The 24,010-nt window shown below is 38.0% G+C and overlaps 3 protein-coding genes and 1 non-coding gene across 8 annotated transcripts in view; all 4 read left to right on the forward strand.

Annotated features, from left to right (window-relative positions):
• The window catches only part of LOC116305098 (huntingtin-interacting protein 1-like), a 30,920-nt gene extending 19,971 nt beyond the window's left edge, over positions 1–10,949 (forward strand). The window contains exons 28-43 of one of the 3 annotated variants that reach the window (XM_089032302.1): positions 376–465; positions 877–963; positions 1,192–1,299; positions 2,001–2,075; positions 3,780–3,850; positions 4,482–4,559; positions 5,193–5,222; positions 5,729–5,787; positions 6,250–6,280; positions 6,533–6,595; positions 7,510–7,610; positions 8,237–8,327; positions 8,904–8,976; positions 9,467–9,532; positions 9,909–10,121; positions 10,687–10,949. In XM_089032302.1, coding sequence (XP_088888428.1) covers positions 376–465; positions 877–963; positions 1,192–1,299; positions 2,001–2,075; positions 3,780–3,850; positions 4,482–4,559; positions 5,193–5,222; positions 5,729–5,787; positions 6,250–6,280; positions 6,533–6,595; positions 7,510–7,610; positions 8,237–8,327; positions 8,904–8,976; positions 9,467–9,532; positions 9,909–10,087 — 1,202 coding nt within the window. In that variant the 3' untranslated portion in view covers positions 10,088–10,121; positions 10,687–10,949. The remainder of the gene's footprint in view (positions 1–375; positions 466–876; positions 964–1,191; positions 1,300–2,000; positions 2,076–3,779; positions 3,851–4,481; positions 4,560–5,192; positions 5,223–5,728; positions 5,788–6,249; positions 6,281–6,532; positions 6,596–7,509; positions 7,611–8,236; positions 8,328–8,903; positions 8,977–9,466; positions 9,533–9,908; positions 10,122–10,686) is intronic. The other 2 variants (XM_089032303.1, XM_089032301.1) reach the window with 2 other exon arrangements.
• A 946-nt stretch (positions 10,950–11,895) lies between these two features.
• Positions 11,896–16,820, forward strand: LOC148909667 (uncharacterized). 3 transcript variants are annotated; one of them, XM_089032306.1, is made up of 10 exons: positions 11,900–12,461; positions 12,548–13,083; positions 13,160–13,517; positions 13,656–13,853; positions 14,043–14,229; positions 14,495–14,746; positions 15,016–15,187; positions 15,446–15,594; positions 15,681–15,796; positions 16,279–16,820. In XM_089032306.1, the coding sequence occupies exons 1-10, from the start codon at positions 12,108–12,110 to the stop codon at positions 16,318–16,320; spliced, it is 2,364 nt and encodes a 787-aa protein (XP_088888432.1). In that variant the 5' UTR covers positions 11,900–12,107; the 3' UTR covers positions 16,321–16,820. The 3 variants fall into 3 exon arrangements, with proteins under 3 accessions (XP_088888433.1, XP_088888432.1, XP_088888431.1); XM_089032307.1 differs by lacking the exon at positions 16,279–16,820 and having other exon boundaries at positions 11,896–12,461; positions 15,446–15,521; XM_089032305.1 differs by lacking the exon at positions 15,681–15,796 and having other exon boundaries at positions 11,904–12,461.
• Positions 16,821–19,702: 2,882 nt separating this feature from the next.
• On the forward strand, positions 19,703–19,813 carry Trnai-uau (transfer RNA isoleucine (anticodon UAU)). Its single transcript has 2 exons — positions 19,703–19,740; positions 19,778–19,813. It is a non-coding gene; the product is annotated as a tRNA-Ile (tRNA).
• Positions 19,814–20,094: 281 nt separating this feature from the next.
• On the forward strand, positions 20,095–23,201 carry LOC116307476 (mitochondrial ubiquitin ligase activator of NFKB 1). The gene is made up of 3 exons (XM_031717743.2): positions 20,095–20,360; positions 21,388–21,602; positions 21,845–23,201. The coding sequence occupies exons 1-3, from the start codon at positions 20,259–20,261 to the stop codon at positions 22,527–22,529; spliced, it is 1,002 nt and encodes a 333-aa protein (XP_031573603.1). The 5' UTR covers positions 20,095–20,258; the 3' UTR covers positions 22,530–23,201.
• The last annotated feature ends 809 nt before the right edge of the window (positions 23,202–24,010 follow it).

Raw genomic sequence — 24,010 nt, forward strand, 5'->3', positions numbered from 1 at the left:
TTGCACATGAGAAGTCGAATGAATACGGTTTTAACTCAAACAAAGAATCTTGTGGTCTGTTATGGGTAAACATTGCAGCAAGACGAATTATTGGAGGGAAAGTGCAAATCAGGAGAAGTCTTTGTGCAGTGCACGAAGCCTCAGAAGAAGGGCATCATTATTATGTCTGTGCTTGTTACATCATTAAACCTATAGAAGCTTTGCACCATCATGTGATGGCAGACATGACAGGAGGAGGCAGGAACAATTGAATCTGGTCTAATCTGATTTACATTAGAAACTATTTAGTTTCCCAGGGGGAAAAGACTCTCTGTCATGGCTGCCATCACGTGATGGTGCAAAGCCTCTATTCTTATGGTTGTAATTGTGTTCTAGTTTTGTGCATCGATGATGCGGAGAAGATTATTCAAGACTCACTCGACCAGTTTGATAATCCACATCATAGTTCAACCACATGTACAGCAGGTGGGTATAATGTGTGGTAGGATGGTAGGAGCCACACCCCATTCAATCAATACTGCAAGTCTGCACAAGTTAGATAATGTTCATCTATCCACACATCCTATTCATCCATCCCATTGATCCATCCCATCAATGAATCTATCAATCCCACCCATCTACTAATCCATCCTGTATCCACCCATCCATTCTTCCATCCGTCCATCCATCCATCCATCCATCCACACACCCACCCCTCCCTCCACCCATCCATCCATCCATCCATCCACCCATCCATCCATCCATTTTTTCTATTGAGTACCACATTCCCCCTCTTGCAAGTCATTGTATCATTAACCCCAAGAACGTGCGTTTTTCTTGAAAAGGTAACTTCTATGTCCACCAAACTTACTTCACGTCATTATTCCATCCTTTCAGAATACCTGATCAGCCGGCTTGAGGGCATCAGTGATCACCTAGACAAAGTTACAACAAGTTTCAAGACGTACCAGTCCAATTCTGAAGGTCAGTGATGTAGGAAAAGCCCCTCGCGAAGTTTCTTTAGTTACCCCTAACTAATAAGTTGGAATTTTACTGTATGGCAGCTGTTGTTACAGTTGAGCACCTAAAGAGAGATTGTTATGTTTAAAGAATCACACAAATGAGGCAAACGGGTCGATACAATGCTTGTTGTCTCTTTCGCATTTCATTTGCAAGCATCTGCTATTGCCTTATATTTTGCTTTTTTTATAGATTTTCTACCACTCGTATCGTTCATCTCATCCTATTCGTATCATCTCAGTGACTGTTTAATCAACGCAAAAGCCACGTCCCACATGGCACCATCACAAGAAGCACAAGGTTTGACACCAAGAAAAATGTTGTGTGGGAAATTTTTTATTGCGGTGATCGTTATTAGTGGTGATGTTGGTGTTGGTGACGCTAATGTTGTTGTGACTGTAATTGTTGCTGGTGTTGGATTTACATCCTTTTGTCGACAATGTTGTTGTTGTTGGAAATCTTCATGGTGCTATTGTTGTCCTAATCCTTGATAAAGAATATTTTTCATTTTTGCTTATTTATAACTAGTTTTCCTTATCTTAGTATCGTTGGTCATCATCACATCATATCGTTGTACTTGTTTTGCAATGATGTTGCTTGTCACCATCAGGGACCGCGGAGACGGGGGCCTATAAGGGGGCCCCATTTTTTCCCTTTTCCCAAACTAGTCTCTTATATTTTCCAATCTTCCCCCCCCCCCCCCCCCCATACGTTTTAGGGAGGTCTGCACTCCTTGATCGTCATTGTTTTTAGCAGCGTCGATGATGATGATGTTGCTTTGGTGTTAACTGATAGCGGCGCATAGGAGACTAGGGGGAATCTAAAATGAAGAATGTATATAGAGGGACATCCCCTGGATCCGCCCCTGACCTGATAGTTACATATATTGGTGGTTGTAATGGTGTTGGTGGTGGTGGTGATGGTGGTGAATGGTGGTTCTTCATGCTCTTCTTGCTGCAGCTGACATTGCTGATCAGTATTATTTTCCTATTTTCCTTTAGACTTGACAACACGTAGTGAATCTGCTGGTAAGATGTCACTGGAGCTATTGGAATCTATGAAGTCTAGGGATGTGGGTGAGTGCAATGATATGAACTGTTTCGTCTTTTCCTTCTTGCCTTCAAGGACACAAAAATAACCCAACAAAATATAAGTGCAATGATATGAACTGTTTCGTCTTTTCCTTCTTGCCTTCAAGGACACAAAAATAACCCAACAAAATATAAGTGCAATGATATGAACTGTTTCGTCTTTTCCTTCTTGCCTTCAAGGACACAAAAATAACCCAACAAAATATAAGTGCAATGATATGAACTGTTTCGTCTTTTCCTTCTTGCCTTCAAGGACACAAAAATAATCCAACAAAATATAAGTGCAATGATATGAACTGTTTCGTCTTTTCCTTCTTGCCTTCAAGGACACAAAAATATCCCAACAAAATATAAGTGCAATGATATGAACTGTTTTGTCTTTTCCTTCTTGCCTTCAAAGATTCAAAAATAACCCAACAAAATATAAGTGCAATGATATGAACTGTTTCGTCTTTTCCTTCTTACCTTCAAGGATTTAAAAATAACCCAACAAAATATAAGTGCAATGATATGAACTGTTTCGTCTTTTCCTTCTTACCTTCAAGGATTTAAAAATAACCCAACAAAATATAAGTGCAATGATATGAACTGTTTCGTCTTTTCCTTCTTACCTTCAAGGATTTAAAAATAACCCAACAAAATATAAGTGCAATGATATGAACTGTTTCGTCTTTTCCTTCTTACCTTCAAGGATTTAAAAATAACCCAACAAAATATAAGTGCAAGGATATGAACTGTTTCGTCTTTTCCTTCTTGCCTTCAAGGATTCAAAAATAACCCAACAAAATATAAGTGCAATGATATGAACTGTTTCGTCTTTTCCTTCTTACCTTCAAGGACACAAAAATAACCCAACAAAATATAAGTGCAATGATATGAACTGTTTCGTCTTTTCCTTCTTACCTTCAAGGATTTAAAAATAACCCAACAAAATATAAGTGCAATGATATGAACTGTTTCGTCTTTTCCTTCTTACCTTCAAGGATTCAAAAATAACCCAACAAAATATAAGTGCAATGATATGAACTGTTTCGTCTTTTCCTTCTTACCTTCAAAGATTCATGAATAACCCAACAAAATATAAGTGCAATGATATGAACTGTTTCGTCTTTTCCTTCTTACCTTCAAGGACACAAAAATAACCAACAAAATATAAGTGCAATGATATGAACTGTTTCGTCTTTTCCTTCTTACCTTCAAGGACACAAGAATAACCCAACAAAATATAAGTGCAATGATATGAACTGTTTCGTCTTTTCCTTCTTACCTTCAAAGATTCATGAATAACCCAACAAAATATAAGTGCAATGATATGAACTGTTTCGTCTTTTCCTTCTTACCTTCAAAGATTCATGAATAACCCAACAAAATATAAGTGCAATGATATGAACTGTTTCGTCTTTTCCTTCTTACCTTCAAGGACACAAAAATAACCAACAAAATATAAGTGCAATGATATGAACTGTTTCGTCTTTTCCTTCTTACCTTCAAGGATTTAAAAATAACCCAACAAAATATAAGTGCAATGATATGAACTGTTTCGTCTTTTCCTTCTTGCCTTCAAGGATTTAAAAATAACCCAACAAAATATAAGTGCAATGATATGAACTGTTTCGTCTTTTCCTTCTTACCTTCAAGGATTCATAAATAACCCAACAAAATTTTAAATGATGTTCAAATTTTCTGCAGATTCTCAGTTACTGGAGGACAAAGTGAACCAAATAAAGAAAGACCTTGAAGGACTTACTAATGTTGCACGGGTAAGAAGGGGATGGGTTAGATAAATACTGCATTAATGCTACACAGGCAATGATTAGCCTTACTCACGCGGCGGCCATGTTTCTTCTCATGAGAATAAAAACTTTTGTTTCACCATAGTTAATAGAGGGGAATGGTTAGGAAACTCTATTGTTATAGGTTATTATTATCACTTTTTTCAAGCGTGACCGTGCACAATCCTTTGTTTTACCATTGTTTTATCATTGTTGGCAATGGCTGAGTGAACAGACCAAAATCTTTCTTTTGGCAGCTAGTTCAAAATACTTAAAGATTTTAAAGAGATATTTGAATATTCCTTACAATAATCCCGTAGACAAAGTTTATGTTTACTTATTTTGCAATTTTGAATGAGCATAAATCAAACATATTGCACGGTCAAGACCGGTTCAACCTCACAAGCGAACAAAGACCTGATAACAATAGGTTTCCTAACCATTCCCCTCTATTAACTATGGTTTCACCTGCAAAAGATGCATGTCATCGGCGCGGTGGAATTTGTTGTTCAGACCAACATGGCTGCCGAGTGAAAGAAGGCCATGGGACGGATTATTAGGATGCAAGGAATGTACTTAATAATGATGCAGGGTATACATTCTTGAATATCATCCACAGGATCTTGCTCCCAAGGAAAAGGACAACGCAGAAGCCATTGGTTCTGAAGTAGACAAAGAAATCAATGCTACTGCAGAGGTACGCGATGAGCCAGTGAAAGAAGGAGTTCACTGTCATGTGCAAACCAGAAACTAATGGTGCCTTGACTCTATTCGTTCCTGCGATAGACGTTGTTCTTGGAGAAGCAACGTGTCATTCCCTAGAGTATCATTTCTTTGTTTAACGGTTGCACATGAGAAGACTCTATTCGTTGGTACAATTCTTGGAGAAGCAACGTTTTCCCATTTCAGACCACGTGTCATTCCCTAGAGTATCATTTCTTTGTTTAACGGTTGCACATGAGAAGACTATTCGTTGGTACAATTCTTGGAGAAGCAACGTTTTCCCATTTCAGACCACGTGTCATTCCCTAGAGTATCATTTCTTTGTTTAACGGTTGCACATGAGAAGACTCTATTCGTTGGTACAATGCTTGGAGAAGCAACGTTTTCCCATTTCAGACCACGTGTCATTCCCTAGAGTATCATTTCTTTGTTTGACGTTTGCGCATGAGAAAACATATGAATATTGATTAAACTCAAACAAAGAATCTTCTTCTCAAGGAATGACACGTGGTCTGTAATGGGAAAACATTACGCCCAAGGTAAAGAGGTCTATTCTTTGCTATGTTCTGACATTTCATTTATTCTCTTTTCCTCCACCTTTTTGCAGCTCGTAGCGGACGCAGCTCGTCGTATTGAGGTAAGATTGAGTTGTTTAATGGTTTTTTAGACAGGATTTTTATTGTGGATACTGCTTACTTCACTTTACAATGGTTTGCCTTGCGCTAGGAATATTCATTGCTTGGTTTCAATCAGTTAATAAAAGCCTTGGAATCTCATTATCTGCTCCAAATGGTGTCAAACACTGAGCACTATAAGCTGAAAATTTGCGATTGTGAACATTTTGCACGAGTACATGAAAGGAAAAGACGGAAAATGGGCTCAAAGAACACGAGAGTCGGCCACATGTTTGTAAGCTCTGCTATTCAGCGTCACCTTCTTAAAATAAAGTTTATTGATTGATTGATTATTGAATTGAGTCGCGACTGTGCGGTAGACGGAAAATAAAGAAACAAAATAAGGAATGTGGCGCTGAGGAAAAAAGAAGTTATTTGTCAGCTTCCCATGAACGAGTTTAATTATTGAAAAAAAAAAAAAAAGAAATTTTCATGTAATTTTTAAACTTTTTTAAATTTCCTTTAACAGGAAATGTTAAATAATACTCGAGAGAAGTATACTGGTGTTCAACTTGAGGTTCATGGAAGGTAGGTGTTTTTCGGTGCAGTTTTTTTGATACCGCGATTTTTGTTGATGATGCTGCTTCCTCTGGTGACGGGTGGTGATGCTGCTGTTGTGATTGTTGCTGCTGCTGCTGCTGTTGCTGCTGATGTTGTTGCTATTGTTGTTACTGTGGTTGCTGTTGAGACTAAGCTTGTTACTGGTGCTGTCGTTGCTTCGGTTTTGCTTCTGTTGTAGTTGCTGCGGTAGTTGTGGCGGCTACTGCTGCTATTGCTATTGTCGTAGTTGCTGCTGTCATTGTTACTTATCCTGCTGCTGCTGTTGTTGCTTTGTTGTTGTTGCTGCTGTTGTTGCTGCTGCTGTTGTTGTTGTTGTTGCTGCGGTTGCTATTTGTAGTTGCTGCTGCCGTTGTTGCTTATGTTGCTGTTGTTGTAGCTGCTGTTGTTGCCTCTATTAGTGTCGTACTGACCATAGTTTTTTCTCCTTAGAATCTTAGATTCATGCACATCATTGATGCAGGTAAGAAAACCTTTTTCATTTATATTAGTGACCATGCATAATATTAATAGTAATATTTTTAAAAACCTTTTGGAAGAAGCTGTTGTTGCCTCTATAAATGTTGTTCTGACCACTTTTCAAACTTTTGGAAGAGGCTTTTGTTGCCTCTATTAATGTTGTTCTGACCATAGTTTTTTCTCCTTAGAATCTTAGATTCAGGACTATACACTTCTTCCAACATATCTCATATCATTACTCTTGGTTTTTTAATAGGCCATTAAAGTGTTGATCATAAAATCCAAGAATCTCCAAGAAGAGATAGTCGGGGAAGGCAAGGTCAGTTCGCGATCTGAATCCAACGCTTTCCAAATAACAAGAATTCATTTCAATTTTATCGAACCCTGAAACGCTTCCAGGCAAATCTAAGTAAGGGTAAGATACGGTAGGACTTCAGTACTGTTACGAATTGGCCGTATCGTTTTCCACTCACACTTGTGTCCGCACCTCAAGAGATAGAACACATGACCTTGGGTACTTAGGGGTACCTGTGCAACACTGCGCGCTACAACCTCGGTCCGTTTGAGTAGCTGAAGTCAACATCGCAACAATAATACACTTGTGCCCGCACCTCACGAGATAGAACACATGACCTTGGGTACTTAGGGGTACCTGTGCGACACGACAACCTCGGTCCGTTGGCGCAGCTGCAGTCAACATCGCAACATTAGAGAGTTTTAGATTGACTTTTTTTCTCCCCGCAAACGGCAAACGTGACCACGTTTTCATCGTTTTCCTGTACTTTACTTTACCTTTTACAAACCTTTTCACTAAAGACAAATATTGTTTTGTTTTTCTACTACTTGGACTTTTTTCCAATACTTTTTAAGCTATTTAAAATAATTTTTAAATGGTCAACTGACGTTTCACGTTTGCCGTGAACGTAAATCTAAAACTCCCTATTAATACACTTGTGCCCGCACCTCACGAGATGGAACATGACCTCGTGTATTTATCATTCTATTTCAAGCCAATCTATACGGTTTGAAATTATTTTGCTAATGGTAAGAAAAGAGCGGGAAACTTTGACTTCCGACAAATGGTACACGCGTCTACCGGAAGAACTGAAAAGGGCGGGAAAAGTGGATTATCTCAATCAGCGAAGACACATACCATTTGTTTTCCGACCGGAATTTCCGGTTTTTCCGGGCAAATGGTTAGTACCCCTTATATATGTTTGTTTTCTTCTTCAGGGCACTGCCACTGCTAGAGAATTCTATAAACGTCACCACAGATGGACAGAAGGTCTTCTTTCCGCTGCCAAAGCTGTTGGTTGGGGAGCCAAGGTCCTGGTGTAAGTATACAGACATTATGACAAACTGAGATGTCTTGTGAAAACCTAAAGGCTGGGTTTTCCTAAGAGCAGGTTTTGTTTTATATGAATGGAAAGTTTGCGGTCTAATCCGCAATATACGACCACCGTAGTATCACGGGCTCTTGTAAAATCACAAGTATAAGCCCTTCTCCCCGGTTATGCGCCGTCCTGTTGTTAACCCCACTAGTCCCTTAGTGTAAGCCCAGAGCTTATGACGAGGATTTTATGACGAGTGAGAAAAATAACAGCGGTCACGGAACGGAACTGAGGACGACAACTGAACTGACAACGCTCTTATTTTTTCTGGAACAATCAGAACGTTCTTATTTTTTCTGGACCAATCAAAACGCTCTTATTTTTTCTGGACCAATCAGAACGCTCTTATTTTTTTCTGGACCAATCAGAACGCTCTTATTTTTTCTGGACCAATCAGAATGCTCAGACACGGCACCGTCACGTCCACGGTACAGCAGTCTATTTTTTTCCACTGTCGTACTCATTCTGTTCCGTATGTTTTCCATCCTCGATAATCCCTAACAGGTAGCAAGAAACCATTCATGGTCTCTTGAGGTAGCTAATGATTTAACATTAATTTCTCATTTTAGGGATTCTGCAGATAAAGTCGTACAGGGTAAAGGAAAGTTCGAAGAATTAGTTGTGGCATCCAATGAAATCACTGCTAGCACAGCCCAGTTGGTAAGTGGGTTGTTTCGTCATCATAAAAGAGGTTTTGCACCATCACGTACGGCAGCCATGTTAGGTGGCAGGAACAATACAATCGTTTTACATAAGAAAGAATTCAACTCCCGAGAGCAAAGGGATTTTATTGTCCTGCTATCTATGGGCGTGGGCACGTGATGGCGCAAAAACTTTATTAGCTTATTCATTCTTCTATTATTGTTATCAATCTTTAGAAAGTTACATGGATAACGTCATGGGCTACCTGTGGTAAAGAAGGAACCGAATTCACAGCCCTTCTATTTGTTTCTACAATTATGTTAGGGATATTTGAGAATAAAATCCGGGATTTCACTTTCAGAGGTGGGTGGGTGTCGGTGGGTGAGTACCGGTGGGTTGGTACCGGTGGGTGGGTACGAGAAACGAGAAACGAGAAATGAGAAAGAAACGAGAAACCGGAAAGCCTGAAAAACCCGCCGAAGTCGGAAAAAGAACCAACCAACTCAGCCATCCTGACTTCCCTGAATGAGTATGACCAACCACCCTTGCCACGTTGGGTTACTAATCTTTCTTTCTGTACTCGGTGTTGTGTAGGTGGCAGCGTCAAGAGTGAAAGCTCATCATGGAAGCCCTAAGTTATCTTCATTACAAGTCGCTTCAAAAGACGGTAAGTTGAAAACCTGATTGCCGTACATAGCTGAGTGGTTGTTTCTATTTCTCTTGTTAATAAATATCCCAAATTTGAAAAAAAAACCAAAAACATAAAAACTAATTGCCAAATATATTTACGAAATAACAGCCCTTAAGAAAAGAAAGAATGGAAAAATAAGATGTATCCGGCATATTCACAATTACTTATGATATAATTATTTACAATATTTAAACTTTATTTGGAGTCAAATCGATGTACCACTCGTGTATAAGACCAATTAAAAAATATATTACTTACTTAGCGGGGACACAATAATTTGAAGGAAGATTCAGGGCGCAAGGTTCCGTAAAAACCTCTCATATTTAACGACCACTGATATTATCGCTCGCATTTTTAAGGCATTAGTTGGAAGAAGAGAGGTGCACGCCTACATGTGCCACTGTTATCGTCTTCTATTTATGTAGGAAGACTTAGGTTTGATGGCTTTATTTTATTACTCTCATAGTTGTTGAATCAGCTGCAAATGTTGTTGCGTCAGTCAAAACTGGAGCGGAAATGATCGAGGACAGCAGTAAGTATTAATCTGTCATACCCCCGTTTCTTTTGAGAAGGTGATGGTGTAGGGTGTGTAGAGAGTATCTGAGTCTTAGGATCATGGTGTGTCAGTGAGAGGTAAGGTGTGGACGTCTGGGATAGAGTAAGGGGAAAGGTGGAGGTTTGGAAGAGATTGATCTAAGAAAGAGTGCAGCTTAAGGAGGAAGTTGACTGGTATCCCTCGCAACTGCTGTCAGTGTCGTCACGCAAAGATTTCTCCCCTGAGAGTGAGAAAGCGTTGCGTGACGACACTAATAGCGACTGCATGGGAGACTAGAACATGACTGGCCCAAAAGTGTTATATACACTAGCCAGAAGAGCTTGACTCAGCATTTTCTCTTTTAATCATACAGAGACTGTCCCTGACTACTCCAAGTTAACGCTAACGCAAACCAAACGAATGGAGATGGACTCCCAGGTTCGTTTGTTAGAGCTGGAAAGCAGCCTGACGAAAGAAAGAGAAAAACTTGGCCAATTAAGACGAATACACTATCAACTCGCTGCTGCAGAGGAGGAAACTGAAGCACAATAACAGGTAAAGCAGGTTTAGACCAGCCAGGTCTGAGGTTTGTGGCATAAGATTAATATAATTATAGTTCTTGAAATAGGCGTTTTGGGGTACTTTGGCGCAAGGTGGAAGTTAAATCAGTGAGGAAAAAAATTTTAGCTTTATTTTTTGTGAGCAGTTGGTCCCGGAAATGCGTCACAACTAAAAAGCTCATTAAGGAATTTCTATGTGGTACTGCAGCCATACATTTGATTCCTCTCTACTTTTATTTTGACTCTCGTAGTGTGTCTGTTCATTAAGGTGAGCTCTACCAGCCACTCGTAGAGTGTCAAAACACAATGACATGGCGGCCATGTTGGTGGTATAAAGGACCAACACGGTGACGATGTCTTAACTTTCAAACTATCTGTATTGAGCGCCCGCATCCAATCCGGGTGGGGGTATTGGTGGGGGAGAAAGGACAACTATTTTCCCAGGAGGTCCTTGTCTCTCGTTGCCTCAGTCACTTCATACCACAGAAATCGAAGACACAAGCATCCCTCAAGTGATCAAACGCACACCCTTCTTATGATTTCGATAGTGCAGACTTTCCCTTCAATAACAATTTTTTCCATTTTGTAAAGCTATTTTTCTCAACTAACAGGAAAAGGAAAGTGCAGAACGTTTCAAGTAAAATTAACAAGTCAAGATTTTTTCTGGAGAGAGGATAAAATCATGTATCATACAGACACACTGGTGGTTGTACTGGTGATTCCTTGAATCAAGAAAAAATGACAGAAAAACTCAAATATTATTTTAAGATAGGAATGGAAGAAATGATCATATTTGGTTTAAATGATAGAATTCTCGTTCGTTCAATAATAACTTCTTGGTTCTGTCGTCAATACTTTTAAGACTAATTGCTTGTCTTACAGCTGTAACGTTGTAAAACCCTATGAGAATATTCGCGGTACTTTCTGTCTACCGAGTAGCCTGCGTTGCGTTCGGAATTTTCTTTGTTAAGTCCGTGGACTTTACGAACAAAATTCCAGATGCAATGCAGACTAGCACCCGAGGTGAAGTAATAACTACTCTTACTACCGCTGAACGCAGGTTATTCAGTCGTAGCTTTAAGAGCGAGACTAGTTTTTCAAAAAGATTTTCGCAAAGGCAAGTAAGGCTAAAACAGAAGTTAAGCGGCTGATACATGACAAACATTTCAGTAGGTTACCCTACTGCTAAGGTTAAGCTTGGTATTTTGAGTGTCAAACAAGAGATTAATGATGTGTCTAAAAGAACTATCACAAGGGTCACCAATGCAACCTTCAGGAGCTCAAATTTGCGTAGCGAGGGTAGTTTCACCGTGCCACACTCACTCGTGAAACCTTTCGCGCGCATATATCACTTCAGTCATAAATTGGCCATTCCAAGGTTGAGGGAAAACTGGGTCGAGTTGGCATTTTGGGACGGTTTTAGGGGACCAAAAAGACGCTACCTTGGAAATATTGCCCCTTAAACACCCCACGATGTACTGCAATACCAACTTCAACCAGTTTTTTCTCATCTTCGGAGTGGCTATTGAAACGGCCACTGAGGTCTCGGGTTGAGCCTTTAAGACTGTCAGCGGGTTTTGAAGTGAGACTGAAAAATTGGGTAATTATATATGAAAAGGGACAAGGCCGGGTTACGTAAAAATCGTTTTAGAAAAAGGTGCCTTACAATCAATCTTTCGTGGTGAATAGAGGCTTTGCAGCATCACGTGATGGCTGCCATGACAGGAGGCAGGAACAATTGAAACTGGTCTAATCTGATTTACTTAAAGTGTATATCAGGTCTAGAATTTTTTTACGGTTTTGTCATCTCTAGATGATATAGATAAATATTCCAAAAAAAATTTTTCGATTTCGAATTTTTTTCACCTCGAAATCAGCCTTCAAAGTTAGATTTCTGGCGACGCCCAGTCGTGTTGGCCGTGTTTTGGGAGACGCTAATGGACTGGCACTAGTTTTTCTGTGACGTAAATTCGGTGACACAGTTTAGATCGGCCTTTCGAAGTATTGTAAATATGCCTAGTAGGTGCGTGGTTGGAGGATGTTCAAATATAACGAAGAAAGGCATAAAACTTCATACGATCCCTTATTTTAATGATGACCGACCAATAGCAAAGGCTAGAAGGAAAAGATGGGTCGATTTTGTGTTGAAAAGACGAGCAAAATGGACGCCTACGGCGACTTCGGCAATATGCTCGGAGCACTTTTCTCCAGAGGACTACAGTCAGCGTTACTCTTTCGGAGAAGACGACAGAAAGCTGGCACACTTAGTAAGGGATGAGACCGGAATTGTGTCATACCCAAAACTTTACCCAGTTCCATCGACTAGTTCAGCTGAAGCCAACAATTCTCAAAGAAATCGCCGAAAGGTAAGTCGTCGATTGATAATAAAAAAATGTCACACATATTGGACTATATGCCCCAACTGTAGCACTATCGTTTGTTTACTATATAGATTCTTAGAGACATGATCGCTGCTAGTACTGGTGAGTCCAGAGAAGCCATGGGACCTGTTAGAGAGCTTGAGAATGAAGACAGGTTACCTGTAGACAATGCAGAGGAGCCTGATACAGTAATCAGTGCCGAGGATTGTTCTTCAGCGCGGGATTTCAGCACCCAGACTCCAGATTGCTTGGCTTGCAAAAAGCTCAAAGAAGAAAAACGATTGCTACATAATAAATGCATCGATTTAAAAAACAAGATCGATTCTCTGGCAAAGGAACCCACTCCAAAATCGTCCTGTGGTATTCAGTGTAATTTAACACAGCTGAACGACCATGAAGAAGGTCTTGGAGAAAGGATCGGAGAGAATTTGGAACAAGACGATGAGTATGTAAATATGGAAGTGGAGGAAGATGATGAGGACACAGTTGACTATGACATTACAGAGGAAGAGCCTGAGAGTATCCCTGATGACGTTGACTATCACCCCTACACAGATACAGAGACAGAAATTGAAACGGAGGATGAAGAGCATATGACAGGAAAGAGGTATGGAATAAATTTGATCTTTATAGTTTAAATCTTGACAAAAAATAATTTGTTTTGCTGTTGTTTTGTCTTACAGATTCAATTCAAGCAACTATAGCACTAGAACTGAGCCTAAGTACATTGTCTTCTTGTCCAAGCTGTTATTGTTGTTCTCCTTCTGCCACTCCTGCAAGACTGAAAACCCTGTTGTGACATACCGAGAAGTAGGGACTATGGTCAATATCACTACTACATGCCAAAACCCCAGATGCCCAAAGAAGGAAAATACTTGGAGAAGCCAACCCAACATGACAGGCACTAAGATCCCAGCTGGTAATATTCTCCTCTGCTTTGCTGTCCTAACTGCAGGTGCTTCTGCAAGCAAGGTTTTCAGGCTATTTCAGCACATGGGAGTTGCCTGCATCACACTTACTACTTTCTTTAAACATCAAGGGGTACGCAATGTTTACAAAATGCTTTATTTATAAAAATGATCTATCATAGTTGAATTTAGTTGAGTAATGCAAACAAGGGCTCTGTACCTGAGAAGTAGGAGAATTATTTTCCATGTAAATTTATTTTTTGAACTTTAGGAAAAGCTGTTTCCTTCCATCCTGCTGTTTTGGAAAAAGTACCAAAAAGTAATGCTAAGTGAAGTAAAGTCACTGCCAGAGCCCCTAACACTATCTGGAGATGCCAGGCATGACAGCATGGGGCACAGCGCCAAATTTGGAGTATACTCAATCTTTCTTTGTAATTTGCCGAACATTATTCATTTTTCCCTCGTACAAGTATGTTATCATCATTGGATGTTATGATTCTACTATATCTGTCCTTACTGCCAAAACAGGTAGTGAGAATTAAACTTGTAAAAAAGCACTTTGTTGACTTTACATTCATTATGTTCTGTACACACATTCTTATTTGACTCTATAAGATAATTAATGCTAATCTTTGCATTGTGCCATTGTTCCTTTTAGAGAAATGAAACTGGTAGCAGTACGGCGATGGAGTACGTTGGTTTCAATAGGAGCATCAACTTCCTTCTTCAAATTGGCCTTACAATTGGCACCTTCGTATCTGACAGACATCTCTCCATTGCCAAACACATGCGAGAAAAGCTGCCAAATATTACTCACTATTTTGATCTTTGGCACCTAAAGAAATGTATGAATATCTAGTGGTATTATTATTAATATCATATTTTATTAATTATTGGTGTGACATATTTTAAACCTCTACACCACTTATTTAATGAAGGCAAAGCAAATATTAGTAAATATTTACTACAGTTATCTTTGAATATCTCTTGGTCAACTATACCTGTTTTCATGTCACCTTTGGAGTCAGAATGATTGTTTATGAATACATTTATTCTAATGGCATATGTATATTATGATAATAATAGTAATATATTGCATTTAATTTGCAGCTGTCAAGAAGGCTCTGAACAAAGTTGCAAGAGAAAAAGGATGTGAATTAATCAAGGACTGGATTCAGCCTTGCTTAAACCATCTCCATTGGAGTGCGACATCAACTGTCTGTGGAACCGGAAGAATCATCTGGTCAAAATTCAACTCCTTCAAAAGCCACATTCTTAATAGGCATAAAGATCTACCTGACCCTCTGTTCAATAAGTGCTCACATGCCGATGACATAACACCTAGGAAATGGCTTATCCCTGGTACTCTTTCTCTATTTTTATGTTGATAATTTCAAAATTTGTCACCACTGTTTTGTTCACACGGTTTTGGAAGAGTGATCCAAATTCCATTTCCTGGCCAAATCCCATGCTCTCAAATTAGTTATGTTTTTGAGCAACTCCAATTCCCACTTCTTATTTGCAAATCCCAAACCTGGTGCATAAAATTGAATTTTTCTAGCCCAGAAAAGTTGACTCCTAGTACCTAGCACCTATTTGACTGTTATAATTATGTTATTTTTCTTTATTAGATTCTGTGGCATATGAGAAACTGGACAAAGCATTGAGCAAAAAAGGAATTGTTGCTGGCATTAAACAGGCTTCTCCTTTATCGCAAACAAGTTGCCTCGAGGGATTTCACTCGCTACTAAATCAGTTTTGTCCCAAAATGATTGCATTCTCTTTCCCTGGAATGTATTGCAGGTATCTAGTACTGTGTATAACTTGTATTAATATGTATTTTTGCTATATATATTTTTCTAATATTATAATCATAGTATTATTCTCATATAAAAGCTATCAAGAAATAAGACATAAATGCATGACTAAATATTTGCATTCTTGCAAAAACTTGAATTGCAATATGCAAAATAAAGAAACAAATGAAATCAAACTAAGATATTCGAATAATAAGAATAATAATTTGTTATAATCATTCTCTTTGTTTTCTTTCCTTCCAAGACAAATACTTGCTGTAAGCCACTTCAACTACAATATCATTAGAGAGACAAAAAAGAAGCCAGATGGATCAGACCAAGTGAGATTTATTTATCCGAAGTTTAAAAATGGGGAGGCTACTGTAAGAGATGTGAGAATAAAACCAGATTATGGTAAGAATTGCTATTTCGGCACATCTGATTTAACAAAAAGTCAAAAAATACTTGTATACATGTTATTGTTTATCTTTTATCAATAGGGTATGTGGAAGAGATATACATCACTTTTCTCGAAGCATTGCAGAAAGAAGACATGTTAAGAGAGGCACAGAAAGAATTAAAAGAAATGACCCCACCATCAATGAACACGATGCTGGTAAAAGAAAGTAAAACTGTGGCTTTGTAAAAAAAGAAAAAAAGAAAGAGTATGGTTGTAGACAATGTACCACCCACAACACCATGTGAGTAGGATGTTATTTCCCATTGATGTTTCTAAGTTTGAAGAGTGCCATCATCATACCTGTGAAATTTGCTTAGCTGAATAGCACTGAATAGTGCTAACCAAACAAAAGAAAACAAATGAATTTGTGCTAATTATTACTACTATTTAGATTTTGTACTATTTCACTGGTTATACTGACTGCACTCTGTTTCAGTGTTCAAATATCACCAAGTCCTTATTCAGTGCTTTCACTATAGATCTTTCTTCATAATTAGACTGTTGTGTCTAAGTCATGAAGGTTTATTTCTAATATGTTGAATAATCTAACAGTCATAACATAATAGAAGTATAATATAAACTAACAATTTTGTCATCAACTATTCACTTCATGCTAATTTGTGCATTACTTTTATCAGTATCACAGGTACTTGAACAAGAAGCCAAAGCTGCCGAAATGAAGAAAACAAAGAAGATTGGAGAAGGCAGGATAGAGAAATCAATCCCTCATTGCACTCATTGCAAGAATCCCATGAAAGGACACAAGAATGTGAAAGACTGCCCTAAAAACCAGAAAAGCAGTTAATACTCTCTTGCTTTTAGAGTGAAGTTACTAAACCCGTGAAATAGAAATTACTTGTTAAGGTGTAATAGTCAAATAGACACAAAAGAAAACAATGGCATTAGAGTCTCAGTGCCAAGGTGTATTAGTCTACTATCCATTTCACTGGTTTAGTGACTTCACTCTTATATTATGTAGAAATGTATCATTTTGTAATACTTTTTACAATTAATTATTTTATAATTTTTTATTATAGTTGTAAGTGCAATACAAAGTGACAAATACAAAACAACCCTCATAAAGGCAATTTGAGTCATTTCTATTAGACCCATGATACAAAGTTGTATAATTAGTGAGGAGAGTCGAAGTAAAACAAAAGAAAACAGTGAATATCTACTACTATGTAGTGCAATTTTTTTCATGCTTCAAGTAAAATCACTCTAATGCAATGTTCTGTTTATAATATAATATGTATCACTCGTTATCTTCGTATCCACAAAAATCGGTGCTAGGAAACTGTTTTCTTATCGAGTGGTATGCACAAGCAGGCAGTGGGATTCTCTTGGATCCTCCTCCTTGATAACCATGACAAGCACAAGCAGGCAGTGGGATTCTCTTGGATCCTCCTCCTTGATAACCATGAACCAATTGGGTGAATTCCCTGTAAGCTGTTGCACGGAGAAGCCTAAAATATGAAATGATAATTTGTTAGTATATAAACTTATCAAACAAACAAGAATATATTCTTGAAATAACCAACTGTCAGTTACAATTGCTATTTACATCATTATCATGGAAATAAGTAATACTTTAAAACGGCATGGTATGACTTGTAAAGCACGTGAACAGTAAAAGATATAAGAAAATAAGGAAGAAAACATTAGTCATAGTTATCTTACTTGTTCTGGGCCCATGTAATTAAAACTAAGCTTAGAAGAAAAAAAAGGATTTACTCACTCTTCTTCACTGCCAGTTTGTCTATACTTATATCCGTCGATAGTGCGGTACTTGGCACATGATGAACGTAGGGACCAGCGATTTAAACAAACAGGCTCAAACCCTGGATGTAAGGTCACACAAATGGGAGGTACTTCCAATTCTTCGAGCACTTCGGAAGACTTCAGTGACTCGAGACAACCCTCTATTTCGTGACAGCAATTACACTCTTGAGGTTTTTGAAGTAAGTCTTTCTTGCAATGACCGCATCTACACCTAAAAGAGGAAACGTTTAGATTTGCGAGTTAGTAAAAAAATCAAAACGAAACTAAATATTTTGCAAAAAGAGTGAGCTTGTAGCTAGATCTTGATAGTTACGTACCAAGCGCTATTCGGCGTGACGCCATCAAATCTTTCTTGAAGCGTTTCATTTCTCTTCTCGATCTTTGAAATTTCTTCGTTATATTCACTGAGCCAGTCCGCATCAGCAAGTGGTTCTGAAGAATATGGTCCTACCAACTCGTGAGATTCAGACCTGGGGTAGCTATCATCTGACTCGTGTGTTTCAGCATGTTGATGGCATTCGTCCTCTATTTCTCCATCCTCTTCCTCTGAATATATACTTGAAAATCTCGCTTTCAGAGCTGCAATCACTCCCGTAATAGTTCGTAGCCATCTTGTGAAATTATATATTGAAATTTATGTTTTTTGAAGGAATGAAAGTCACTAACGGGTCAATGTTTACAATACTTTGTCTACTCGTATCCTTGACAATCGCTTTTCTCGGTTCTCGAATTTACGTCACTAGTTACCAGTCTCCTAAAACACGGCCAACACGACTGGGCGTCGCCAGAAATCTAACTTTGAAGGCTGATTTCGAGGTGAAAAAAATTCGAAATCGAAAAATTTTTTTTGGAATATTTATTTATATCATCTAGAGATGCCAAAACCGTAAAAAAATTCTAGACCTGATATACACTTTAAGAAAGAATTCAGTTTCCCAGGGAAAAAAAGATTAAATGTTGTTGTGCCTCTTGTCATGACTGCCATCACATGATGGTGTAAAACCTATAATCTAAAAGACTGTTTACGCCAAGAGCTTGAAATTTTAATAATGACTTTGTAATATTAACTCTCATATTTTTAGACTGGTTTTCGTATGGATGGGAAACGATACGGCAAATTCGTATATGTAGAGTACGAGTAAAAGTACCTCACGTTCCCTGTGATAACTGCTCTAAAGGAACAAGTACAGGGGCCGAGTTTTGAGCGCATGCCTTTAGCAATTACAAAAATTGAGGATGGGAAGTGAAAGGGTGGGCTATGGTCAGCCTATACCACGGCCTAAATTGTATTAATCAAAAGCTAGTAAACGTACGTATGAAAGGAAGTCCTAAAAATCTCCAATAAAATCATCAAAAAGTGATATAAAGTAATGAATTTTAGAAATGCTGCCTCCTGATTTTGATCATTTGACCGAGGATTTCAAATTACTTTCTTGACTCGGGAACAAAACAATAGCTTGGATACCTGTGTTTTTTAGTCTTTGTGGGGGAGGGGTAAGGGACCATTCATTGGGATTGGGGGAGGGGGTGGTATGTGGATTTTTAGTCCTAAAAACAACATCTTATTTAATAGCCCTCTCTTTACAAACCTAGTCAGTATTTTGTTCCCCTGAATTGTAGAAAATAATTGATATAAATATGAAATATTCTTTTTTGAGAGCCCCTCCCTAAATTTTGAGTTAAAAAAATAATGCCCCAACCCCCCCCCCTCAAAATCCACACATCCCCTCCACCCATAAATTATGAACGTTCCTTTATATCTTGTAAAATGAGGAAAAAAAGCTAAGAATCACTAGAATTTCAAAATCAAATTGTTTTCTGAATCCTTTCTGTCCTTTTGGGGACCTAAAAAGGCTTCGAGAGGGTGTAATAACATCGCGCTTCATATCGATCCGGGGTTCAGTGAAACCTCAAAGGGAAATAATTTACATACAGAATTATTACAGCAATAGAAATGTCCTTTATGTCCTTAAATTGAAGTTCCATAGTAAGTACAACCAGTTAAATATATGAGGAAAAAATCACAATTTGATATAAAATCGCTAATCAACTTCCGGTCTGAATTTGTCAGAAATTAAAAAAAAAATTTTTTTTTTCGTTTTTCACATTGTAAGGGACCTTGATAACATGTGTCTGTCATTGTCGATTAGACTAGTATCCGGAATATTTATTTAGGTTTGAGAAAGTAGGCAAAATTCGTTAATGATTTAGTGGAAGAAATTGACAAAACAGCTGAAGAAACAAATAAGTAATATTTTGAGGCTGTAAATCTTCAGCCAAGCTCCTGTGGCACAGTCGGTTAGCGCGTCGTACTTATAAGCAGTATGGGCGAGCACGAGGGTGCCCTACTACGAAATGCGAAGGTCGGGAGTTCGAGCCTCCCCAGGAGCAGAGGCAATTTTTTTACTTTTTCGTTTCCCTTCCTGCCAATCCATTAACTCCTTTTAATTTCTTAACTCTTCTTTCCTTACTATTTTTGTTCACTTCTCGAGCTTTCATTATGAAAATGCTTCTTGAAATTCTAGAAATTTATAAACGATTTTCAAAAGCACACAGGAAGCCCAAACACGATAATAATTTGAAATATTTAATGTTTAAAGAAATTTACGAAAGAAATTCTCTTATTAATTGTTTAATCTGAGAGTTTCAGCCCATTTATATAAAGATGAATTATTTTTGTCGTTATATTTCAGTGGACTGGAATACCTACCGTGTGAGACTGGAAACCGTTTTCTGAATCTTTAAGGTCACAGAATTTGCACGGAAACCGAATTCTGACGTAACTCTGCTCTTTCTATTTAAGCAGAAAATCTTTATTCTTTTAGTCCTTTTAGATATGCCAGATTACTGTTTGATAGCAGGGCTAGGATGTGCTGCATTATCGAGTATATTCTATTCGATATACAGAAGCAAAAACGGCGAACTACAGAATCTACAGGTGAGGTTGAAGCTAGAAGTCTGTTCCATTACCAAATAATGAATTTTGTAAGCTTATATCATTTTGAACGTTAAATGTTGGCCAAAAGACTCACAAAAGTGGCAAATATAATCTAGCGTACTGGATTTCCCTAAGGATGGTTTGATCTGATTGAGCTTACATAACAATGGGGTTACATTTAGGAACTCCATATTTTTTAGAATATTTGTCAACCCTACTTAGTACACTCAAAATAAGCTTACTTGATTATCCTGCTTTTATGATATCCTTGAAAAGACTTTTGAAAGATTTCAAGGCTTCATTTGTACGACATAGTCAATTTATAGATTAGTCAATAAGCTATATTACTCTAGTAGTGTAAACCTTGATAAGAAGCATGCAGATGTCTAATGAAATATGCAAAATTTATGCAGAAGATGTTCAGTCCCATACTATAAATATACACTTCCAAGCTTTATTGCAGCATTCAGTGTTCACACACGTTTGTGAATCGTCTGAAACTTCCCTAACCAGGATCATACTCCCTAAATGACATACTTATTTCCATAAAGTTAGTCATGAAAAACCCAGAAAAATGAGATCACTGAAAATCATGGGAAACTTTTTTCACCAAGCAAGTAAGAACTGCAGCTTGAGGATGCTAAGAAGAGATGAGACTGTAACCTGTAAAAGTTCTCCAGTCCATCAATAGTTATCAAGCCGTTGAAACATGTAAAATGCCTCTACCCATGATCGGCTTGTCAGTCTTAGCTTTGTAGCTTTTCAGGGGGCTAACTTTATTGAAATAAATATGTACAAAGTTAGATCATTTTTATTTTATGGAAATCCCTAAAAGATGAGTTAATACCCCCTAATTGACAATACAAGCTATAAGCTGATTAAAACAAGTTAGGCTATGTTGAACATTTTGAATTTTTGCTGCAATTTTGCAGATGTTGTCCATCTTCTGTCCTAGTAAACATCCTGCTCTGAACCATGAGTCTTAATATCCATTCGTGAACTGTATATCTTTCTATTTTAAATTTAGAATGCAGTTAGATTAGAGATTGGCCCAGAGTTAGTCAAAAAATTGCAGGAATCTGAAAACAATACCATACCCTATGGTGCTATAACTGGTGAAGCTTTGCCTAAACGTCCCTCTGATGTACTAAGGAGTCCCTATGTGCCTGATCTTTACAGTCTGGTACAGAAAGTTAAGACATTTGAGCTCAAAAGTGAGTGGAGTGAATCTACCAGAGTATGGTAAGTGGGTTATAATTTGAAGGATGACAGTTTATGTAATGAAATGTAAAAGGTGAGGTGAAGTCTGTCAGTTGAAGTTGGGAGTTAGAGCTGAGCATTTGTGCTTATTATTTGTTTCTGTACCATGATAAACTTGGGCTTTTTTCAGTCCAGTCTAGTATCCTAAGAATCTTGTGTAAGAAAGAAACACCTGCGGAGGGGGTGCCCTAGCTTGGACTTAAAGATCACTGGTTTCTTTTTAGGTTTGATGTTAAAAAGCTTATCAACACAGTGGCGCAGGCAGTACCCTTCAACTTGCATGCAAATGACATGTCTGTTGTAGTCACTGAGCCTTTATCTGCAAGCAATCTTGAACTACAAAATGTTTACGATAGATTTGAACCTCTAACACACAATACTACACACAGTATAATACAGTGGGCAAGTGGAGAGAAAACCAAAGGATTTCAGACTGTAGAAGAGGTTTTACCAATTGGAACAACATTGGTTGGGATCGGAAAAATCTCCCTTTCAAAAGACAGGATTATACTAAGCCCACCAGACAATGGAAAGTCTTACTACCTATCTCAGCTCACGATTGATGCACTTATGAGAAATGCTCAGTCTAATAAGAAGTTTTGGAAAATATTGAGCATCACATTGGCATTTGGTGGAGGAATATTATTGTGTATAGCATTGTACCGTTACTTCAAGAAACGAAAAGAGAGGCTTGAAACAGAGGAATTTTTCAGGACATTGAATGAAGGAGGAGGATTTGATACTGAGATTGCTGGAGAGACTTGTGTAGTTTGTCTGGATAGGCCAAGGAATGTCGTGATTTTGGACTGTGGACATATCTGTGCCTGTAGGGAGTGCGCAGAGCAAGTCACAGAGTGCCCTGTTTGTAGGAGAAATATAGCTCGTTTGCTGCCAATTTACAGGAGCTAAGTTGATATCAGTAGCAGAACCCTCAAAAAGTACTGAGTTTTTATGTGTTGATGTGCGAAACAGTGTTGAGAAAAACTACCATTTGATAAAAATGAGTACAAAAAGCAGTCTTGGTGGGGGGAGGGGAGGGGGTAACTGCTTTTGAGAGGTTAAAGCACTATACATCACATGTTAGTATTTGAAATATTAGGGAACAAAAGTCCCCATTGTCCACCCAATAGAAAATTATGCAGTAGATTTTTCCTGGTGATGTTTAAATGTCGGCTGAATTTTGACTAAAATTTCATCTTATTCTTTCCCTGCTAGCAGAATCTCCCTTGTTGGCAATTTTTATCAACATGAAGTTCTATTTTTTAGAGGTTGGAGCTAATTATTTAGTTAAGCCTTCTCCTCAGGTAACTTATTGGCTCTTTTTGCTTCTTGGGCTTCCTGTGGCAAGGACAAAAAAGACGAAGGGGGAGGTGGAGGAGAGGGAGAAAGAAGAACCTTCTTTTTTCTCTCCCTACCTTATCTCCACTCCTCCTCCTCTCTGGTTTGTTCTCTGCCATAAAATTTAGCAAAGGGATCCCAACAGAGAATATATGGGGTAGCCTGCACAAGAGGCTATATTTAGTTGCATTTGTGTATGGATACAATCATTTTAGGGATGTCATTAAAGCATTTTGTCTAAAATACCGGTACTATAACTAATTCTTGATAATAGAAGTTTAATTCCTATTTCATATCATATTTTTAAAATTCCTCTCACTACATTCAGGCTAAATGTTCATTCACTCTTTGTGAAAGGTGTTCGTTTTGTTGAAACTGTTCACAGGGAGCCCAATTTAGATAAAAGTGAAATGGTTAAAAAAAATCTAGGAAGTCCAATAAAAAATTGATTAATATTTGTTTGAATCTATTTTCAACTTTCGCTTTTATCAAAATTGGGCTCCCTGTAACACCCATGTTTAAAAAACCAATACATTCTGTTATTATTGAATTTAAGAATCGCGGAGTAAATGGCTATAACTTGTGAAAGCTTGTTATATATCGACGTTTCTAGGAAATCCTTTGAAGCAAATAGTTATGAGGTCAAAAGGTTTGTTTGATAAGATCAGTTATGCTTGATAGTCAAAGCAGCTTCATTGAACATTACTGGTGTTTGTTCATTGACCGCTGCTTACTGGAATTTCATTGAACCTCGATTTTATGAACCAAGGGGGCGGAGAAATAGGAGATAAAAATTGCATCTCTTATGCCATTTTCCTTTTTTTTTTTTTTTTTTTTGAAGCAGGGGTTTCATCGTAATGGCGTCCTTTGAACGTAGCTGTCCATAAAACTAAAGAGCTAAAGCATATTTTTCTTTTAAACTTACCTAACTATATACAGAAGATAATATAGGTAAGTTGTAGTGCTTGGGAACGAGGTTATTCCGGGCGAAAGCCCTTGGAATTAAATTCGGAAAAATTAATTTCCGACCTCGCTGGGAATCGAACCCACGA

The sequence above is a fragment of the Actinia tenebrosa genome, unplaced genomic scaffold, assembly GCF_029948245.1.
Source record: "Actinia tenebrosa isolate PJP-AT-01 unplaced genomic scaffold, QUT_ActTen_1.0 PGA_scaffold1__47_contigs__length_23844297, whole genome shotgun sequence".
In the NCBI taxonomy this organism is placed as follows: domain Eukaryota; kingdom Metazoa; phylum Cnidaria; class Anthozoa; order Actiniaria; family Actiniidae; genus Actinia; species Actinia tenebrosa.